Here is a 21,994-nt window from a genome sequence, read left to right on the forward strand (position 1 = left end):
CCTGTTTCCTGTGGTGCCTTTTTTTTTTTGAGGAAGATTAGCCCTGAGCTAACTGCTGCCAATCCCCCTCTTTTTGCTAGGGAGACTGGCCCTGAGCTAACACCCGTGCCCATCTTCTTCTTATGGTGCCTTTCTCATTCTTCAGGACTGAGCCTTATTCTAGGACCTGTGTCTGCTGTGGGCTTGGTGCATTGCTTCTTTCTTCCCATCTGTACATTCTTCATGCATAGTATTTATTGCAGGTTCACAAACACAGACTCCTAAAGAAGGTAGGCAGGAAAAAAGGAGTCAAGTGGCTTAGAGGAAATTAATAGAGACTTTAGAATGAGAGCACAGTCTATCAGAAGGCAGTTACTATTCAGCTCCACTTGGTTTTTTATAAATGTGGGTCTGGTGGTGTCAGATCTTTCAGAAAAGCCAGAAATCTGCTTTTTCATGTAAAAAATACCCAACTTAAAACTTTTGGTAACTAAGTAAATGTTAAAATTACTGAGACAAACAAAGCACCTCTCTGGGTGGATTTGTGACAGTTTGCAACTTCTGCATCCTTGCTGTATGTTTACATGTCTATTTCTTCCAACGAATTGGTGAGTACCTGGACAGTAAGAATGTCTGTGTTCTTGTGTCCCCAGCACAGCTCCTGGCACATACCAGGCAACGAAGGAATGAATGAATATATGGATCCAGAGCAAACTTAGCAGTACCGTGGCATGTCTGCCAGAGCCAGCCCTGAGACTGAAGTTTCTGAAAGGACTTTATATTTGGCTTTGACATGATTGACATCAGAAAACACAATTAAGGGGAAGAAAGGTACACACTTGGCAGACTTGTAGGAACCACTCAAGCTGGAAGAAATTAAGTGTGGGCAGAGGGTTGTTCAACCTACAAATCGAATCAAAGGGCTTAATGATCCAGACATGGGACTAAGTAGAGTGTCATGTGGGAAAGAGAGCTTCTCTCCAGGTTCTGCACATTTCTAGCATTGACCATATAGAACAGATTCAAAAGTAGGGCTATTTATTAGCAGGTTCTATACAAAGTGTAGTAACCTCACTGCCAGATACTTCTTTAGGAAGTTTGTACTAAGTTCTCTTTAATGTGGAGACAACTCACTTGGGAACACTGATTATACCCACACCTAATTCAACACCCACTGGAGCTGCCTCACCTTACGTTTGACCAAAAAAAAAAAAATTACAAATGATTGCATCAAGAGAAATAGTCTGAATTTATTAAACATCCCTCCTAGCTATGTAGGTGCCTGGCTTTATGTGCCGAGGGAACTGAGATCTAGAAAGATCCTTCATCTGACAAATGACTGGTTGCAGAAAGGGCACTGGGCAGGACCTTCCCAGACCTCTAGGCTGGGTGTCAGGTCTGTGAGGATCTCACTCCCATGGGCCTCCTAAGGATGTGTATGGTAGAAAGAAATCAAGACACAGCATTGGGTTCTAATCCTGGCTCTGCCACTTACTTGCTGGGTGAACTTGGAAAAATCTCTTCACTTTCCATTCTGATGGTCTTAGCTCATCTTTTCTTGCCAAGCCACATCTTAGATTGATGCTCAGGGGCCTGCCTCAGTAGCCTAATGCTTAAGTTCACGCACTCCACTTCAGCAGCCTGGATTCGGTTTCCAGGTGTGGGCTTACACCACTCATCTGTCAGTGGCCATGCTGTGGTGGTGGCTCAGATACAAAAAGAGGAAGATTGGCAACAGATGTTTTCCTTAGCAAAAAGCTAAAGAAACAAAATTTGCTGCTCAGCCTATGGTTTGGCTCCCATTAGATCAGATGCCCAACTGAGCAAACCAGGTGATAGGATCATGTGCAGCAAAAATCAGCTTTCTGGGGCTGCTGCTTCAACAAGGGCGGGAGTAGAGCAATTTTGCTTAGTTATAGCCATGACAAAAACCATACCTAGTAAATAAATCTAGTTAAAGAGTTGCCAACTGTTTGGTGAATAAATGTACAACTCGTTCTTTTAAGACTCAGCTTGTGTTATGTCCTTAGTGATGTCTTCCCTAATTTTCCTTCCATCCTGGTAGGGTAAGTTAGTCCATCCTTTGTGCCACCACTGGACTTTGTAACTATTATAATGTTAACACACTGTATCATTATTGTCTGTCTCTCCCACATAACTCCTGAGGTAGGAACTATAACTTATTCATTCTTGTACCCCCAGGGTCCAGCAATAACTGGTCATAAGAAAAGTAGTGGGGGCTGGCTCCGTGGCTGAGTGGTTAAGTTTGCATGCTCCGCTTTGGTAGCCCAGGGTTTCGCTGGTTCGGATCCTGGGCGTGGACATGGCACTGCTCATCAAGCCACGCTGAGGTGGCATCCCACATGCCACAACTATAAGGACCCACAACTAAAAATACACGACTATGTACCGGGGGGCTTTGGGGAGAAAAAGGAAAAATAAAATCTTAAAAAAAAAAATGTAGTAAGAGACTCAGTAAATAGGCATGAAAGAGAATTACTGAATAAATGAGAGTAGATAGTTCCTTTGGGCTTCAACATTCTATGAATCTATGAAATAGCAAGCTGCTGTATTAAGAACCATAAAATGAAACTAACAGGCTTTAGACAGCAGCCCCATTAATAGAAAGATAATCACAACAGTGGCTTCAATTTATTGAGTCCTTACTACATGCCAGGTGTGGTGCTAAGACTTGCTATGAATTACTCCCTTTAATACCTGCAATAACTCCAGGTGCTAATGTTATTCCTATGTGACAGAGGAGAACAGTGAAACTCTGAGAGATTATATAAGTGCCCAACCAGTGAGTGGCAGAAAGCCACAGTTCAAAATCAAGGCTATTTGACACCAAAGCCCATACTCATAACTCTTTAAAGAGAAGGAGAAAATGAAAACTAAGGTTATGCTGATAAATTATTATAGTTCTATCAGTCTATTCTAAGGCTTCACAAAGGCCAGCTGATATTTAACAGAACAAAGACGATTCATGCCAGTAGGGATCATTAAAGGGCATCTAGTCCAGCCCCATCTTTCTATAGTGAGGGAATCTGAAGCCCAGAGACCTGTCTGGTGGGGCACAGGTTTAGTTAGTTAGCAGAACAGCCTGCCTAGAACCCTGACCACTTATCTGAAATAGCCCCTAGCACTCTGTCTTCAACCTGCTTTTCTTCATAAGAGTCTACTTACATTATATATTTATTCGTTTACTTGTTTATTTTCCCTACTAGAATATAAGTTTCATGAGGACAAGACTTATTGCTTTTTCTCTGGAGCATATAGCAGTGCCTGACATATAAGGTATTTGATAAATATTGGTTGAATTGATGGCTAAACAATCCAAAGCGTGAATTGCAATGTGATTTTAATGCACTGAGATTTTTTCTTTGGTCTTCAAAGCAGAAGGCTTTCTTTGTTTTTGCCTTATTTTGTAATACTTCTGGCCTAACATTTACCACATTATTAAGCTTTGGTAAACATCTGCCTCCTCTCCTGATTTCCAGTCCCCTCTCTCCCCAGGACAGGGATCTTAGTCATCCATGCATCCCAAAACCTAGCACAGGACCTGGCATGAGCAGCTGTTCAAAAACCCTTGGGAGGCTGGTGTGGAGAGCGGTAAGAGTAATAGTCACAGGCATGGCTGCTTAGTGATTTATTCTCTTAAGGCTCCATCAGCAGGTGGAATGGAAGACCCCTCCCACTCTGACACCTTGGGCAACCAAGGCGTTATACTCCTTCACTGCCTGCTCTGTCTGGAGGACTCGCACATCAATGCCTTGTTTCTTGAGGTACTCCACAGTTGATGGAGGCACCTAGGAAGAAGGAAAAAGATGAGTAAGTCAGGGAAAAGGCCCCCTAAGATTTCCTTACTGCCATGAGGCAAGTGTACTCTACAGAAGTGGACAGTGACAACTTTCACTCCTCAATCACCCAGAATGTCACCAGTCCAAACCTTGGCAGTGAGACCCAAGGAGTCAAAGAGGCTTCTAAGAAGTTGACAGAAGTATCATGATATGTATGCATAAAGCTCAAGTGAAATGGAAATGGAAAGAGCGTGGATTTTGGAATCAGACAGCCTTGGATTTAAGTCCTTACCAGCAGTGTGACCTTGGGTAAGTTAGCTAAATTCTCTGAACCTTTGTTTCCATGTCTGTAAATAGCAATAATAATACCTAGCTCACAGAATTGGTATGAGAACTAATTTAGCTAAAGTAAGTAAAATGTCTAGCATGCTACAGAGCCCTGACCAGACTATGTAAATGTTAAATATTTGAGTCAGTCAACCTAAGTCTACATTCTAACTTTGCCATGTACCCACCAAGAGACGGTAGGCCAACGATTTAAAGTCTCTCAACCCCAACCTCCTCCCCTGTAAAATGAGGATAATAATAGTTACTTCACAGGGTTGGTGTGAGATGAAGTTAACTAATGTCTGTATACTGCAGCTTAAATATCTTATTAGAAAGGCCTTTCTTGACCACCCCACTTAGAGCAGCCTCTCATAAGTCACCATGTTCTTCACAGTATTAATTACGATCTGAAATCATCTGCTTTTTTATTATCCATGAGGACCATGAAGCTTGTGTGTCTTATCTTGTTGTTCCCATGGCCTAGAATAGCGTCCGACTCACAGAAGGTGCTTAATAAATATTTGTAAATGAATTTATATAAAAGATTGTCATAGTGGCAGCTACTACTGGATATTTTCTTAACTCTGCCTTGCTTGTCCTGCATATTATTTTAAATAGATTTTAATTAGACTCTGCCTCCTCAGAAAGAGCTCTGAAATATTTCTTTCAATGCCCTATATTACTTTTCTATATGTTTGAACAATTTTATAACAATAGTTTTATAGATAGGAATTATTTTAGGTTAAACTAAAAAATATAAATAAAGGACTCCATCAATAGGGAACTGGATTTTAGGACATTTATATAAAAGAAAGGATGAGGTAGATCTCTATACACTTATGTGAAAGGCTGTCCACAGTGTAATAATGGAAGTATATAAAAGTGACAGGACAGCATGTGTAGTGTGATCCTATTTATGTAAAAACAGTTCTAAGAGTATACTGTATATGTGTAAGTGTGTATCTATTTGCAGATGCATGGAGAGAGAATTGGAGCAGCATATATCCAGCATGGAGATTGGGGAGGGGTATCTTTCACCTTTTTTCTTCTACCTTTCTGCATTGACTGTTTTACAAAAAGCATGTATTATTTCTGTACGTAAAATAACTTTTTTTTCTGAAAGGGAAAAAAACCCCCCATAACTTGAATGTGTCCAAGAAAAGAAAAAGTACTATAAAAATGTACAATCAAAATATAAAGTACTATAAAAATCTAAAGAACCAAATATTGCTTGAGAAATTCCAGGAATGAGGAAGTTCTGAGAAATAGTTGAAATAATACAGGCCTAGGGTTAAGTGGAAACTGGAGAGTCCAACCCTGATGAGGCAGAGTAGTACGCAGCCATTATTTTATCCTGGGCCATCCACTGGCTCATCAGCAAAATGAGGATGATATATAGAGATGAACTCCCAAGAAGGACATCTCTCTAAGGTAAAGGTCCAAGAGGTCACCAACTGTCCTTAGGAATGCTGTGCTCACCAATACCTACCTTCAAGGCCTCACTCATCCCTCGGCCAATCACAAGGGTCTGCACACCCTTCTGGACAACTTCCTCCACATCTGCAGGCTGCACACCAGGAGAATGCTGGGTGTGGGAAGAAAAAGTATACCAGCCACCTGCTTTTTTAATCTTTCTTTAAAATTGGTATTCTTGTGGGATTCATTCATTCACCCATTCATTCATTGAAGAAATGTTTACTGAGGTTTAGTCTGTGCCAAGCATCGTTCTGGGCCCTGGGAATAACAAAAAGTACAAGTGCTGCCCTTAAGGAGCTCTAAGTCTAGTGAAAAATATAGAAGACAAGAGAAATTTCGGTAGTTTTACAAGTGCTAAAAGGAAGTAAGTTCAGGCTGTTGGGAGAACATGGAGAAAGAGCTCCTAATTCAGACCTGGGGGGTTGGAGCAGGCAGTCAGGGAAGGCAGCCTAGAGGAGGTGTCATTTAAAGTGAGATCTAAAAGACAAACAGGAATTAGCCAGATGAAAGGAAATCAGGGGAACAAAGCATTCAAAGTACAGGGAATACCGTGTACAAGGGCTCAGAGGAAAGAAAAACCTAGGGAAGTATAGGTAGTTCAGTATGACTGGAGTGTAAGTGACAGGTGAGGGAGTGGAAGGAGGTGAGGTGGGAGAAAAAAAGCACTTGCACACTATGCCAAAATTTGGACTGTGGAAAGACTTCCTAAGAATCTCTGCACTATTCCTTTTTCTGAGCCTTTTTCCCAATTAGCTCCAAGAAAACTTCTATTGATGCTTTAAAACCTACCTATCAGTCTCTCAGATTCTCCCAAGGGTATTTAAGGTAAGGTGTTTAACAAAGATTAATGCAACAAGAAAGGATAGTGGCTTCTAAACTGCTTTCACTTCAGCAAAGGGGACACGGAAGTTCGAATTCGGTAAGCACCAGCCCAACTGCTAGGCCTCACCTATTATGTATCTGTGCAAGGATGACACTGTCAGCACTGAAGCTCAGAGAGACAAAGCCTTCCTCCCCTGATTTGTCTGTCTCTATCCTTTCATTCAGTCCACGCATTTACTGAGCACATACTCCACACTGGGCCCCATGCTAAGCGCTAGAAACACTGAGATGAACCAAACAGCCTTTGGAGGAGTTTTAGTCAGGTAAGGTCAGTGATCATGTGGAAATAGTTAGAGAAGGATGAGACAAAATAGAGTTGAGGGTCTCAGAAGAGGGAGGGAGTGAATAGGAGTGACAAATTGTCCATGGAAGACGTGCTGTTTTAACGGGGTCTTGAAGTACGAGTAGAAGCAGTGGAAGGGCACCTTGTAATCATAGTTAGAGACGGTGTAGGGAAGACCTGCTGAAAATAGCACATAGGACTCCACTGGTGAGCTCTCTTAAATTTAATGAAAATCCTCAGTAAAACTTGATTAGCAAATCCAAGGTTGGTTCAACATTCAAAAATCAATGTAGTTCACCACAGAGTAAAGAAGAAAAAGCACGTAATCATCTCAACTGACGCAGAAAAAGCATTTAACAAAGTTCATCATGTATTTACGATTTAACAAAAACCTCCCAGCAAACGAAACTAGAAGGGAACCTTCCTTAGATGAAGAACATCTGAGAAAAACCTACAACTAAACACAGATATACTGTTGAAATATTAAACATTTTCCTTCACATATTGGATGCAATGCGTATTAGCTAGATATTCACTTCCTTATTATCTCTTGGACACGTCCATTCCAACTCCACTGCCACTACGCTGGTTTAAGCTTCCATCACTTCTTGTTTAGACCATTGCAGTAACTTTCTAACTGGTCTCCATAAAACCACTTTAGCCCCTTCCAGTTACCCATTCTTCAAGATGTAGCCAGAGGGACCTTTTTAAAAACACAGATAGAGCCGGCCTGGTGGCGCAGTGGTTAAGTGCGCACGTTCTGCCTCAGCAGCCCGGGGTTCGCCAGTTCACATCCCGAGTGCGGACATGGCACTGCTTGGCAAGCCATGCTGTGGTAGGCGTCCGACATATAAAGCAGAGGAAGATGGGCACGGATGTTAGCTCAGGGCCAGTCTTTCTCAGCAAAAGTAGGAGGATTGGCAGCAGATGTTAGCTCAGGGCTAATCTTCCTCAAAACAAAAACAAAAACAAGAAAAACACAGAGACATTTGTGTCTCCCCTCTGCTTAATAGCTTTCAATGGCTTCTCACTGCCCTTAGAATAAATGCCAAGCTCCTCAACATGGTCTGTAAGTTCCTGGCTGCCTCTCCAGTCCTACTGCATACCACTTTCTTCATGTTCTGTAGTCTGGGCACACTGGCCTTCTATCATTTCTTCAATCATAGCATGCTCTCTGTCACCAATGTTAAGAAGATGAAAAGAAAATCTATAGATTGGGAGAAAATATTTCCACATCACATATGTGACAGAGGACTTGTATCCAGAATATATAAAGAACTCTCAAAACACAACAAGAAAACAAACAATCTAATTTTTTAAAATGGGTCAAGTATTTGAACAGACACTTTAAAAAAGAAGCTATATGGATGGCTATGAAGGACATGAAAAGATACTCAATATTATAAGTCACTAGGGAAATTCCTATTAAAACTACAATGAGATACCAAATGCTGGTGAGGATACAGAGAAATTGGATCCCTTGTACACAGCTAGTGGAAATGTAAAATGTAGAGCCACCCTGGAAAACAGTTTGGCATTTTCTCATGAAGTTAAACATAGACTTATGATGTGACTCGGCACTCACACTCCTGGGTATTTATCCTAGAGAAATGAAAACTCACATTCACACAAAAACATGTGCATGAATGTTCGCGGCAGCTTTATTTGTAGTAGTTCCAAGCTGGAAACAACCCAAATGTTCCTGAACTGAGGAAGAGATAAACAGATTGTGTTATAATCCAAACAATGAAATACTGCTCAGTAATAAAAAAGGAACAAATTATTGATACACATGACAACATGGATGAATCTAAACTATATTACACCAAGTGAAAAAACCAAGTCTCAAAAGCCTGCATACTCTATGATCCCATTAATATGACAAGTAGATGTGACATGTATAGGATCAATTGACAATATATTAATAAAGTCTGTATATTAGATAATAGCATTGTATCAGTGTTAACTTCCTGATTTTGATCATTGTATTGTGATTATGTAAGAGAATGTCATTGCTTTTGGGAAATACACACAGGTATTTAGGAGTAAAGGGGTATAATATCCACAACAGTTCAGAGAAAATAATACCTTTCAATGGAGAAGATAATAAATATGATAAAATGTTAACATTTGGATCTGGGTAAAAATGAGAATTCTTCGTACTATTCTTGTAATTTTTCCATAAGTCTGAAATTATTTAAAAATAAAAGTTTTTAAAGTGTAGTAATATAGGCAGGTTACAGATTAGCAGGAAGAGGCCACATCCAGCACACATACATACTCACTGCTTCCCGATTATTTAGCCAAGGAAACAAAACTTAGCAGAAGCCAGGTGGCTACACAAAGCAGGAGCAGAAGCAGCATTTCTCTGCTGACTTTGTGCATGTCTCTTGTTTTCCTGTGGGCTGTGCAACTGCTGCTGACATTCTTCACTCAGTCAGTGAGCATTCCAGAGCTGCTAACGAAGCCAGTCTCTCACCAAGACGCTTTCTATTGAGACTTACCTCATCAGCACCTTCCTAAGGAATTTATACTAAGACTGTATGCTCTTATGTTTTAGGGAATATCAAAGAGTGTTCTAAGTTAGAACACCTGCATGTCAGAGTGAACCAAACTGATCAGCAGCAAGGGTGCATCCTCATTCTGGGAGAGGATGCAGAGCTGGTGCCCAGGTGTCTCCGAACAGTATCTCTGCCTCCTGCTTTTCCTATTCTCCACAAAGATCAGAAGAGATTGGGAGAGATTCGATTCTTTTTCTATAAAGTTAATTTAGGTTCATAAATTTATAAAAGGCAAAACAAAAAGGAGGTTTTTTTTTACTTGATTACAATAATTGGTTCTTAAAGAATGTAAGAGGATTGGATTAGATGCCCCTTTCAGTTCCATAGCTCTGTGATCAATCTGAGAAGCATCCTGAGCTGAACAGCGATGATAAGAAGAATCTAACATTTTTTCCTGGGTATATGACCAAGGTAAATATTTAATAGAATTCCAGATCAGAGTTGAAGAACTTCACTTTCCTTACTTAAGTAAATGCATTTACCTGAATTATTGAATGATTCTTTCATTTAACAAAGCATAGCACCCACTTTGAGGAGCATTGTGATCCCCAGACTCTAAGAGCTCACATTCTAGCATAAGGAAACAAGCGACAGTTCAAAATCAAGTGAAAGATCTTAAGGGAGTGCAAAACCATAATCTTTGGAGATTCAGAGACTGGAGACAGCCGCAGCCCATCAGAGTTGCCGGATCGATGGAACTCAAGTGACGAATTTGGCTGCCGCATGCTACACTGCAGGCCCAGGGTGTCACATACAGAGCAATGAAAGATAACTGCAGCAGCCTCTGGATCCAGGCGTTGGCGGGTGATTACTCACAGGCCTGTACAGAGGCCTGTGATTGGAGCATCGGCCTGTTATTGAGGCGTCCTCAACCTGCCACCAACTACTCCTCTGCTTCTTCCAGTCCCTCGGGGAAAATCACTAAGGCCCTCTTCCTTTAGTGAGTGTCTGATTCTGTTCCTCTTCTTTAAGAGGCTTCCACCACACGATGTGAGGTTGTAAAAGCTTATTGTTTTTTCTTGGGGGAAAGCTATTAATTGTGGAAAACTGTCCAGCTAATACCCATTATGCCAGCTAAACAACAGGGTGGCATCCTATATGGCTTGGACATTTCCCCTTATTTTATATTAAATTTGAAAAGAAGACACTCCTAAATTACACTTTCAAGAAAACATTTCTTTCTGCTGAAGTAAAGTGAGCATAAATGGTTAGTAGCAATGCTTTATCTGGCTGTGTTGCTGATAAAAGCAGATTCTGTGAGTGCAGATTAAAGGAGCTCTGGAATCCGTCCCCTGTGGACACTGTCTGAGTCACACTCGCTTGCCTGAATTAACATAAAAGTTTCTTAAATGATTTTCTGCCTCTACCAGCCCAGAGGCCTGTTTTTTGTGCCAGTGGCTGCTCTGGCAATCTGGAGAAGCCTATGGCCCCCTTTTCAGAATAAAGTTTTGAATGCATAAAATAAAACATATAGGCTTACAAAGGAAGAAGCAGATTTTAAACAAAATTATCAAATTATAAAAAACAGATATGTGATGTAGTAATGTGCTTCTTCATTAGATTAGAAGAGTGGAAATCTTTTCCAAAAGTCCATTAGCAGACTTACCCTTACATCTCATAGTGGCAGACTACTAGTTCTTTCAAAATCTATTCTGCCCTTTTTCTGGGGCATATGGCTGCCCAGCTAGAGACTCCATTTTCTGTTCTCCTTTGCAGTTAGGCATGGCCATGTGTCTATGCTGTCACCAGTAAATTTTCAATCAAAAATGAGCAGAAGAAATGATGCCATTTCTAGGTTTGGCGCTTAAAATATTGGGTGTGAGCTTTTCTTCTCTTTGCCCTTCAAGTTAGAACTCTGCCACTGAAATGCTCTAGAAGATTGTGGAGCAACACAGGGGAAAAAATCTGGTGGTGCTGGATTAAATTAGAAGTATCATTATGAACTCATTGCACACACACATGTACACATACATCTTCTGGCTCTGTATATTGAAAGGGCTTAGATGCAGTGACATCCCAGTGGCAATGAGCACACCTAACACCCAACTCTTGGTTTCTAGATACTATTCCCCACTAAAAGGAACCAGCGCTCCTTGAAGAGATGACTGAATCCAGGGAAAATACATCTTGCTAGGCCAGAAAGCAAGGCAGTGGTCAAAAACTGATGGGAGCATGTCACAAGGACACTGGCTAAATCTGGGATAATTTAAACCTTGAAAATATTAATAATGGTAATGGATTAAAACATTATCTTATTCTGTTTGTGCTGCTATAACAAAATACCACAAACTGGGTGGCTTATAAACAACAGAAATTTATTTCTCACACTTCTAGAGGCTGGAAGTTCAAGATCAAGGTGGCAGTCAACATAGTCCAGTTTTGGTGAGGGCCCTCTTCCTAGTTCACAGCCGGTGCCTTCTAACTGTGCCCTCGCATGGTGGCAGGGATCTCTCTGCAGCCTCTTTTCTATGGCATTAATCCCATTCGTGAAGGCTCCACCCTCATAACTTAAGCACCTCCCCAAAGCCTCACTTCTTATTATTGTCATCCTTGGGTGTTAGGATTTCAACATACGAATTTTGGGGAGGACAGAAACATTCAGAACGTAGCACATATGAAATAAAAAAAGAAAACATGAGCCCATAGTGATAATAAACATAGGGGGAGTGGCAGAAGGAAAGCTCTTCTTTACAGAAGAATCCAGCTAATGAATGTAGAAGGAATGACAGAATTAGAAAAGTCACCAATTTGCAACCACTATAAATTCAGGCAAGGATCAATGGTTAATGCTAAAACCATTGGATGAAAATATTGCTAGGGAATAAGACATTGACAAAGTTTCAAATTATTACTCTGAAAATTACTTATTGATTACAAATGGGAAAATGTTCTTCATAATGGAGAAATGTGGTGGATACCAACTTAACCAAGTGATCAAACTTAACTTCATCAGTAACTGAGCAAACTGACTTTATGTACCTCCTGATAAGAATGCACTGAAAACATAATCATCTGTGAAGCATTCTTGCCAAAAATGATTAACTTGAATCTAATCATGATAGAAAAATCAGATAAATCTAAATTGTAGATATATTGTACAAAACAACCGACCTGGACATTTCATAACCATTTGTCATAGAAAAAAATGGGTTTTAGATTAAGAGACTAAAGAAACAACAACAAAATGCAATATGTGACCCTTGATTGTTTCTTGGATTGGAAGGGAAAGCCAGCTATAAAAGGTATTATTGACTGGAACAATTGTTGTAATTTGACTATGGAGTTGATGTTATTTAATATATCAACGTTGAGTTTCTTAAGGGCTATATTGTGATTATACAAGGCAGAATGCCTTTGTTTCAGTAGAAACATGCTTTAGTGTTTAGGGTTCAAGTGTCATGATGTCTGCAACTTAATTTCAAATGATTCAGCAAAAATAATTGAGAGAGAGAGAGAGAGAGAGAGCGCGCATGCCACAGAGAGACCAACAAAGCAAATGTGGCAGAATGTTAACTAGGTTGATGTTAACTAGGTGAATCTGGGTTGATGGTATGCACGTGTTTTTTCTATTATTTTTTCCCCAATTTGTTACATAGTTTTGAAGTTTTTCAAAATTTTTTAAATAAACGGGGAGAGGTTCAACACAGGCTTTCCATGTCAACCAGGTTTAGGAGGTGAACAAGAACAAAAGCAAAAGCAAACACACACAAAAGCAGAGAGGGTTAGTACAAGTTCATCCGTCTTTCCTGAGGTAGTGCTGTCTTGAGCACAAGAACTGCTAGTCTGGTCAATGGGACAACTCTCAGAGAATTGTGTTCCACTTTGTACCTATTGCCTGTATTATACATAAAAGTAAAACCACAAAACCAACAACAGTTATCGAGGTCATTTTCGGGACTTTGGGGAAATTTGAAGATAGACTGTATATTATATCAATGATAATATCCTTATTTGTGATAATGTTATTGTAGCTATGTAGGAGAATGTTCATGTTTTTGGGAGAGAAATGCTGAAATACATCTGCCACTCTCAAATGATTGGGGGGGAGGTGTGTGTAGGTGTAGGTGTGTGTGTGTGTGTGTGTCGTTTAGAGAGATCCCAGGTGTGTGTTTGGCTCCCTTTTAATGTGGGGCCTGATTATGTAGGTATGATTGTTTACTATGCAAAACAATGTGTTAGACCATAAAACCTGAAAAGTTTCCTTAAACAAAATGCCCACAAATGCTGGATAAAAATAAACATCCCTTGAAATGCACAGCTGAGCTTGCAAAAAGGAAAGAGAAATTCCTAGAAGCCAAAAGTGAAGAGAGAGTTGAAAATCAGAAGGGTGAACTGATACTGAAATAATGCTAGGGCATTTGCCATTCTCATAGTCTTTTATGAGATACTCTGAGACTAGGAGACAAGACTGGTAAATTGGAAAGGTAAATCCAGATTATGCAAAGTACCCTTCTTAAACACATCTTTAGTGAAAGGATTCACCAAAAAAAAAACCCCAAGAGAAAAGGGAAAAGACAAGGAAATCTGTCTGGCACAGCCTGGGCTCAAGGTGGGGAAAAAAGTCTCCCCTAAGAATTGATAAGCACAAACCTCCCTGGCCATCAGTTTGGGGTTCAAATGTACACCAGCAGCCTGGAATGGGAAGCCCCCAGTCAAGAAGTTAACTAAAACTGGTTGGAGATTGAGAGTAATAAAGGATGCCAAGAAAAAGCAAATGGAAATCTTTGGCAGGACAAATGTCAAAAAGGAAAAGGGCAGACCATTCAGGATTCCCACAGATAGAGTACTGGAAAATGTACTGCCAACCTAGAATGCCAAGAAAAATTAGAATTAATAAATGAGGACCTTTTCAGACAAACAAAAACTCAGACAGCTCACCAACAGATCCTCAACTAAAGGAACTTGTAAAGGATAGTGATTTAAAAAAAAAGAAATTGGGGTTGGCCTGGTGGCGTAGCGGTTACGTGTGCACGTTTTGCTTTGGCAGACGGGGGTTCACCAGTTTGGATCCCAGGCGCAGACATGGCACCGCTTGGCACGCCATGCTGTGGTAGGCGTCCCACATATAAAGTAGAGGAAGATGGGCATAGATGTTAGCTCAGGGCCAGTCCTCCTCAGCAAAAAGAGGAGAATTGGCAGTAGTTAGCTCAGGGCCAATCTTCCTCAAAAAAAAAGAAAAGAAAAAGAAATTGATGCCAAGAGATCTAAATTGCAAGAAGGAATGCTAAGCAAGGAAACTGGTATACATGTGGGTAAATATAAAGAAACATTGACTATGATAATTAAAAAACAAAATATCTTAATAAACTAAAAAATATAGTAAGAAAATATCTACTTTTGAAGGAACTAAATTATTATATAATGATAACATGTAAGATTGAAGGGAAGTGATGAGAGGAAAGTGTTCTGAGATAAAGATAAAAATTAATCTTAGACTGTTATGATATTAGGATGATCTACATGAAACTGCTGATATTCAACTTTTTATCTAAAAAATATTGACCTACAAGAATGTCAATTTCAGAGGACTGATGTTAGTATCATGGCAGAGTGAGCTGTTCCCTTAGTCTCTCCCCCCGCTAAGATACAAACAAATGACATTCATTAATCAACAGAAGATTCCCTACAAAGTACTATAGGATGTCTGAGAGATCCATGCAGCCATACGTCTGATGGTGGGGGTACTGGATCCCCAGGAAGCAGTAGAAGGAGGTGAGTGGATCCCCTCCACCTCTACAGCACCAGTGATGCTAGGTTGCAGGTCCTCAGGTAGCAGCCAGTGCGTGACTGAAAGAGGAGGCGGGGGTACAGGGAGGCCTGCACAAATGATTTTGCTTTCAGAGTGGTAGCCTGGCCCACAGGAATGCTTTGCACCAAGTGGCTCAGCTCAGCCACTGGGTGGGCACCCCTACCAAGTACAGCAGACCAGGAGAACTGCCTATGAGTGCAGAGAGGGCCCATGCACACTGAAAAATGTGCCCTCCACAACTAGCGTACCAGTTTGGCTGGTCCCCAGCCAAGGCAGTGGATCTGCACCAGAGCACCTGAACATGTGCATGTGACCCACCAAGCAGCTGCACGCAGCAGGCAAACAACGACAAGCACTATCAGTAAAACTGCCAGCAGACAAGGCAGGTTCAGAAAACACAGCTCTGGCCCCGCGCCCCCCCCACCCCCCCAGATTGGTGGCAAGTGGAATCTGTGACGTGATACTAGCACTATGCACAGGGAAAGATCCACCCAATCAACCAGCATGAGGAAATACATTAACACTCCAGATCAGAAGTAAAATGGCAAGTATCCATAAACCAATCCTGAAGGCACAGAAGTTTACAATCTAAATGATAGAGAATTCAAAATAGTTGTCATAAAGAAATTCAATGAGTTACAAGAAAACTCAGAAAGAGAGCTTAATGAACGCAGGAATAAAATTAATGAGAAGAAGGAATTCTTCAAAAAAGAGACTGAATCTCTTAAAAAAACCAAACAGAAATTCTGGAGATGAAGAACACAATGAATGAAATAAAAACCAATCTAGAAACCTTAAAAAATACAGCTGACATTATGGAGGACAAAACTAGTAATTTAGAGATAAAAATGAAGAAATTGTTTGAGAAATATCAGACTCAATTATGACATGCAACATAAGGATTATAGGTATTCCAGAAGGAAAAATGAGGCAGAAAGGAGCAGAGAGCTGTTCAAAGAAATAATAGCTGAGAACTTCCCAAACCTGTGGAAGAAACTGGACTTACAAATATATGAAGCTAACAGAACTCCTAATTACATCAATGCAAAAAGACTTTCCTAAGGCATATAGTAGTAAAACTGGGAAAAGTCAATGACAAGGAAAAAATATTAAGGGCAGCAAGGCAGACGAGAATAATCTACAAAGGAACCCCTATCAGGCTTTCAGCAGATTCCACAGCAGAAACTTTACAGGCTAGGAGAGATCGGAATGATATATTCAAAATACTGAAAGCCAAAAATTTCCAGCCAAGAATACTCTATCCAGTGAAATTATCCTTCAGATATGATGGAGAAATAAAAACTCTCTGAGATAAACAAAAGTTGAGGGAGTTCAGCACCACTAGACCTCCCATATAAGAAATGATCAAGAAGGCCCTCATACCTGATACAAAAAGGCAAAGGTCTACAAAGCCATGAGCAAGGAGATAAACAGACAGACAAAATCAGAAATGTGCAGTTGTCTATCAGAAAGGTTAGCAAACAATCATAACATAAAAAATAAAGGGAAGGAAAGCATCAAAAATAACTATGAACACTTCATTTTAATCACAAACTCAACACAAAAAGGAATAATTTGTGACAATAATAACTTAGGGAAGAGGAAAAGGATGGAACCTACTTAGGCTAATGGAGATAAGAGGCTATCAGAAAATGGACTCATTTACGAGATCTTTTATAAAAACCTCATGGTAACCACTAAACAAAACTTTGGAACAGAGACAGAAATCATAAATAGTGAGAAAACCACCAAACTGAAATGGCAGTCAGAAATACAAGGGAAGGGGCTGGCCCTGTGGCATAGTGGTTAAGTTCTGCACACTCCACTTCTGCAGCCCAGGTTCACAGATTTGGATCGCTGGTATGGACCTACAACACTCGTCAGTTGTGCTGTGGCAGTGACCCACATATAAAGTGGAGGAACACTGGCATAGATGTTAGTCCAGGGTTAATCCTCCTCAAGCAAAAGAAAAGAGCAAGATTGGAAACAGATGTTAGCTCATGGCTAATCTTTGTCATAAAAAAAAAAAAAAGAAATACAAGGGAAGAGAAACAAGGGAAATATAGAACAGCCAGAAAATGAGATAAAATGGCAATATTAAGCCCTCATATATCAATAATCACTCTATAATCACTCTATATGTAAATAGATGGAATTCTCCAATCAAAAGACACAGAGTGGGAGCTGGCCTGGTGGTGCAGTGGTTAAGTTAGCACATTCCGCTTCAGTGGCCTGGGCTTTGCCAGTTTGGATCCTGGGTGCAGACCTACACACGGCTTGTCAAGCCACGCTGTGGTAGGCATCCCACATATAAATTAGAGGAAGATGGGCATGGATGTTAGCTCAGGGCCAGTCTTCCTCAGCAAAAAAGAGGAAGATTGGTGGCAGATGTTACCTCAGGGCTAATCTTCCACAAAAAAAAAAAAAAAAGGAGTGGTGTGTTGGAATAAAAAACAAGACCCAACAATATGCTGCCGCCAGGAAACACATCTCAGCTGTAAAGAAGCACAGGCTCAGAGTGAAGGGATGGAAGAGAATACTCCAAAAGAATGGCAAGCAAAAGAAAGCAGGTGTTGCCACAGTCATATCAGACAAAGCAGACTTCAAGATAAAAAAGGCAGTGAGAGACAAAGGGGCACTACATAATGATAAAAGGGACATTCCACTTATGACATAACACTTCTGAATATATATACAGGAGAACCTAACACTTATGAATATATATGCACCTAACACAAGAGCAGGAAAGTATATAATGCAACTATTAACAGACCTAAAGGGAAAAATTAACAGAAACACAATAATAGTAGCGGACCCCAACACCCCAGTGACATCAATAGATAGATCATCCAGACAGAAAGTCAACAAGGAAATAGTGGGTTTAAATGAAAACCCAGACCAGATGGACTTAGCAGATATATATGGAACACTACATCAAAAATAGCGGAACAGGGGCCGGCCCCATGGCTGAGTGGTTAAGTTCGCGTGCTCCGCTGTGGCAGCCTGGGGTTTCTCTGGTTTGGATCCTGGGTGCGGACGTGGCACTGCTCGTCGGGCCACATTGAGGCGGCGACCCACATGGCACAACTAGAGGGACCCACAACTAAAATATGCAACTATGTACTGGGAGGTTTTGGGGAGAAAAAGGAAAAATAAAATCTTTTTTTAAAAAACCCCAAAAAACAGCAGAATACACATTCTTCTCAAGTGCACACGGAACATTCTCAAAGACAGACCATATGTTGGGAAACAAGGCAAGCCTCAATAAATTTAAGAAGACTGAAATAACATCAGGCATCTTTTCCAACCACAATGCTATGAAACTAGAAATCAAAGACAAGAAAAAAGCTGGGAAAGTCACAAATATGTGAAGACTAAACAACATGCTACTGAACAGCCACTGGATCAATGAAGAAATCAAAGGAGAAATTAAAAAACACCAAGAGATAAATGAAAATGAAAACACAACATACCAACTATTATGGGATCCAGCAAAAGCAGTTCTAAGAGGGAAATTCATAGCAAAACAGACCCACTTCAACAAACAAGAAAAATCACAAATAAGTAAACTTAAATTACACCTCACAGAACTAGAAAAAGAAGGACAAACAAACATAGTCAACATAAGGTGGGAAATAATAAAAATTAGAGCAGAAATAAATAAAATAGACACCACAAAGAGTAGAAAGGATCAATGCAACTAAGAACTAATTGAGAAGATAAACAAAATTGACAAACCCTTAGTCAGACTCACTAAGAAAAAAACAGAGAAGGCTCACATAAATAAAATAAGAAGTGAATGAAGAGAAATTACAATGGATACCACAGAAATACAAAGGATAAGAGAATTCTATAGAAAACTATATGCCAACAAATTGGATGACCTAGAAGAAATGGGTAAATTCTTAGACTCTTACAACCTCCCAAAACTGAAGAAGAAGAAACAAAGAATCTGAAAAGACCAATCACAGTAAAGAGATTGAAGCAGTAATCAAAACCTCCCAAAAAACAAAAGTCCAGGACCAGATGTCTTGTCCAGAGAATTCTACCAAACATTCAAAGATTTTATACTTAACCTTCTAAAACTATTCCAAAAATTGGAAGAAGATGGAATGTTTCCTAAATCAATCTGAGGCCAACATTACCCTGAAACCAAAACAAGGCAAGGACAGCACAAAGAAGGAAAATTACAGGACAATATTGCTGATGAACATAGATGCAAGAATCCTCAACAAAATACAGGCAAACCAAATATAGCAATACATTTAAAGGATCATACACCATGATCAAGTGAGATTTATATCAGGGATGCAGGGATGGTTCAACATCTGCAAATCAAGCAATGTAATACACCACATTAATAAAATGAGGAATAAAAATCACATCATCATCTCAATAGATGCAGAGAAAACATCTGAGAAGATCCAACATTCATTTATGAAAAAAACTCTCAATAAAACGAGTATAGAAGTAAAGTACCCCAACATAATGAAGGCCATATATGACCAAATCCACAGCCAACATCATATCCAACAGTGAAAAACTGAAAGCCACCCCTCTGAGAACAGGAAAAAGACAAGGGTGCCCATTCTTGCCACTCCTATTCAGCATAGTACTAGAGGTTTTGGGCAAAGCAATTAGGCAAGAAAAAGAAATAAAAGGTATCCAAATTGGAATGGAAGAAGTGAAATTCTCACTGTTTGTGGATGAGATGATCGTATATATAGAAAACGATAAAGAATCCATCAGAAAACTACTAGAAATAATGAATAACTACAGCAATGTTGCAGGGTGCAAAATCAACTTACAAAAATCAGTCGTATTTCCTTTTCTTGGTGTGTGTGTGAGGAAGATTGGCCCTGAGCTAACATGTATTGCCAATCTTCCTCTTTTTGCTTGAGGAAGACTGTCGCTGAGCTAACATCTGTGGCAATCTTCCTCTATTTTATGTGGGATGCCACCACAGTGTGGATTGACGAGTAGTGCTAGGTCCGTCCCCAGGATCTGCACCTCCAAACCCCAGGCTGCCAAAGGGAAGTGTGTGAACTTAACCACTACGCCACCAGGCTGGCCCCTAAAAATCAACTACATTTCTATACACTCATAACAAACTAGCAGAAAGAGAACTGAAGAATACAATCCCACTTAGAAGTGCAATAAAAATAAAATATCTAGGGATAAATTTAACAAAGGAGGTGAAAGACCTATACACAGAAAACTCTAAGACATTATTGAAAGAAACTGAAGATGACATAAAGAACTGGAAAGATATTCCATGCACATGGACTGGAAGAATAAACAATTAAAATGTCCTAAAGGATTGAATCCACAAATTCAATGCAATCCCAATCAGAATCCCAATGATATTCTTCACAGAAATAGAACAAAGAACCCTAAAAATTACATGAAATAACAAAAACTCTGAATAGCTAAAGCAATCCTGAGAAAAAAATAATAAAGCTGGAGGCATCACAATCCCTGACTTCAAAATATACTACAAAGCTATAGTAATCAGAACAGCATGGTACTGGCACAAAAACAGACACACAGATCAATGGAACAGAAGTGAAAGCCCAGAAATGGACAGCTAATCTTTGACAAAGGAGCCAAGAACATACAATGGAGAAAGGAAAGTCTGTTCAATAAATGGTGTTGGGAAAACTGGAGAGCCACATTCAAAAGTATGAAAGTAGACCATTATCTCCTACCTTACACAAAAATTAACTCAAAATGGATTAAACACTTGTATGTAAGCCCTAAATCCAAAAGAGTCCTAGAAGAAAATAGGCAGTACACTTTTTGACATCAGTCTTTTCAAATACCAAGTCTACTCAGGCATGGGAAACAAAAAAATACACAAATGGGACTACATCAGACTAAAGGGATTCTCCAAGGCAAAGGAAACCATGAACAAAATGAAAAGACAAGTGACCAACTGGGAGAAAATATTTGCAAATCATATATCTGACAAGGGGTTACTTCCCAAAATATATAAAGAACTCATACAACTTAACAACAAAAACCACACAGACCAATCAAAAAATGGGTAGAGGATACGAACAGACATTTTTACAAAGAAGATATACAGATGGCCAACAGGCACATGAAAAGATGTTCAACATCACCAATCATAAGAGAAATGCAAATCAAAAGTACGAGATATTACCTTACACCCGTCAGAATGGCTATAATTAACAAGACAAGAAATAACAAATGTCGGAGGGGATGTTGAGAAAAAGGAACCCTCATACACTGCTGGTGGGAATGCAAACTGGTGCAGCCACTATGGAAAACAGCATGGAGATTTCTCAAAAAATTAAAAATAGAACTACCATATGATCTAGCTATCTCACTACTGGGTATTTATCCAAAGAACTTGAGATCAATAATTCAAAGAGACTTACTCACCCCTATGTTCACTGCAGCATTATTGCCAATAGCCAAGATGTGGAAGCAACCCAAGTGCCCATTACCAGATGAATGGATAAAGATGTGGTATGTATACACAATGGAATACTACTCAGCCACAAAAAAGACAAAACTGTCCCATTTGTAAGAACATGGATGGACCTTGAGGGTATTATGTTAAGCCAGACAGAGAAGGACAAACTGCTTGATTTCACTCATATGTCAAAGATAAACAAACACATGGATAAAGAGAACAGATCTGTGGTTACCTGAGGGGAAGCGGGTTTGAGGCTTGGTGAAAGGGGCACATATATATGGTGATGGATAAAAATTAGACTATTGTAGGTGAGCATGATGCCATCTATACAGAAACTATTAAATAATAACGTACATCTGAAATCACACGTTATAAACCATTATGACCTCAATAAAATAATTTAAAAAAAGAATGAAAGAAAAAAAAGAATGTCAATTTCATATGGTTCAACATAATACATTACAATTCTAAAGATAACTAGTAAACAAATAG

The 21,994-nt window shown here is 39.7% G+C and overlaps 1 protein-coding gene across 1 annotated transcript in view; it reads right to left on the minus strand.

The window, feature by feature from the left end:
• Positions 1 to 3,613: 3,613 nt before the first annotated feature.
• Positions 3,614 to 21,994, minus strand: part of AAMDC (adipogenesis associated Mth938 domain containing) — a 36,261-nt gene continuing 17,880 nt past the window's right edge. Inside the window, exons 3-4 of the mRNA XM_001493187.6 lie at positions 5,596 to 5,691; positions 3,614 to 3,788 (exon numbers count right to left, since the gene is read on the minus strand). Coding sequence (XP_001493237.1) covers positions 3,648 to 3,788; positions 5,596 to 5,691 — 237 coding nt within the window. The 3' untranslated portion in view covers positions 3,614 to 3,647. The remainder of the gene's footprint in view (positions 3,789 to 5,595; positions 5,692 to 21,994) is intronic.

This window comes from Equus caballus, chromosome 7 (assembly GCF_041296265.1).
Source record: "Equus caballus isolate H_3958 breed thoroughbred chromosome 7, TB-T2T, whole genome shotgun sequence".
In the NCBI taxonomy this organism is placed as follows: domain Eukaryota; kingdom Metazoa; phylum Chordata; class Mammalia; order Perissodactyla; family Equidae; genus Equus; species Equus caballus.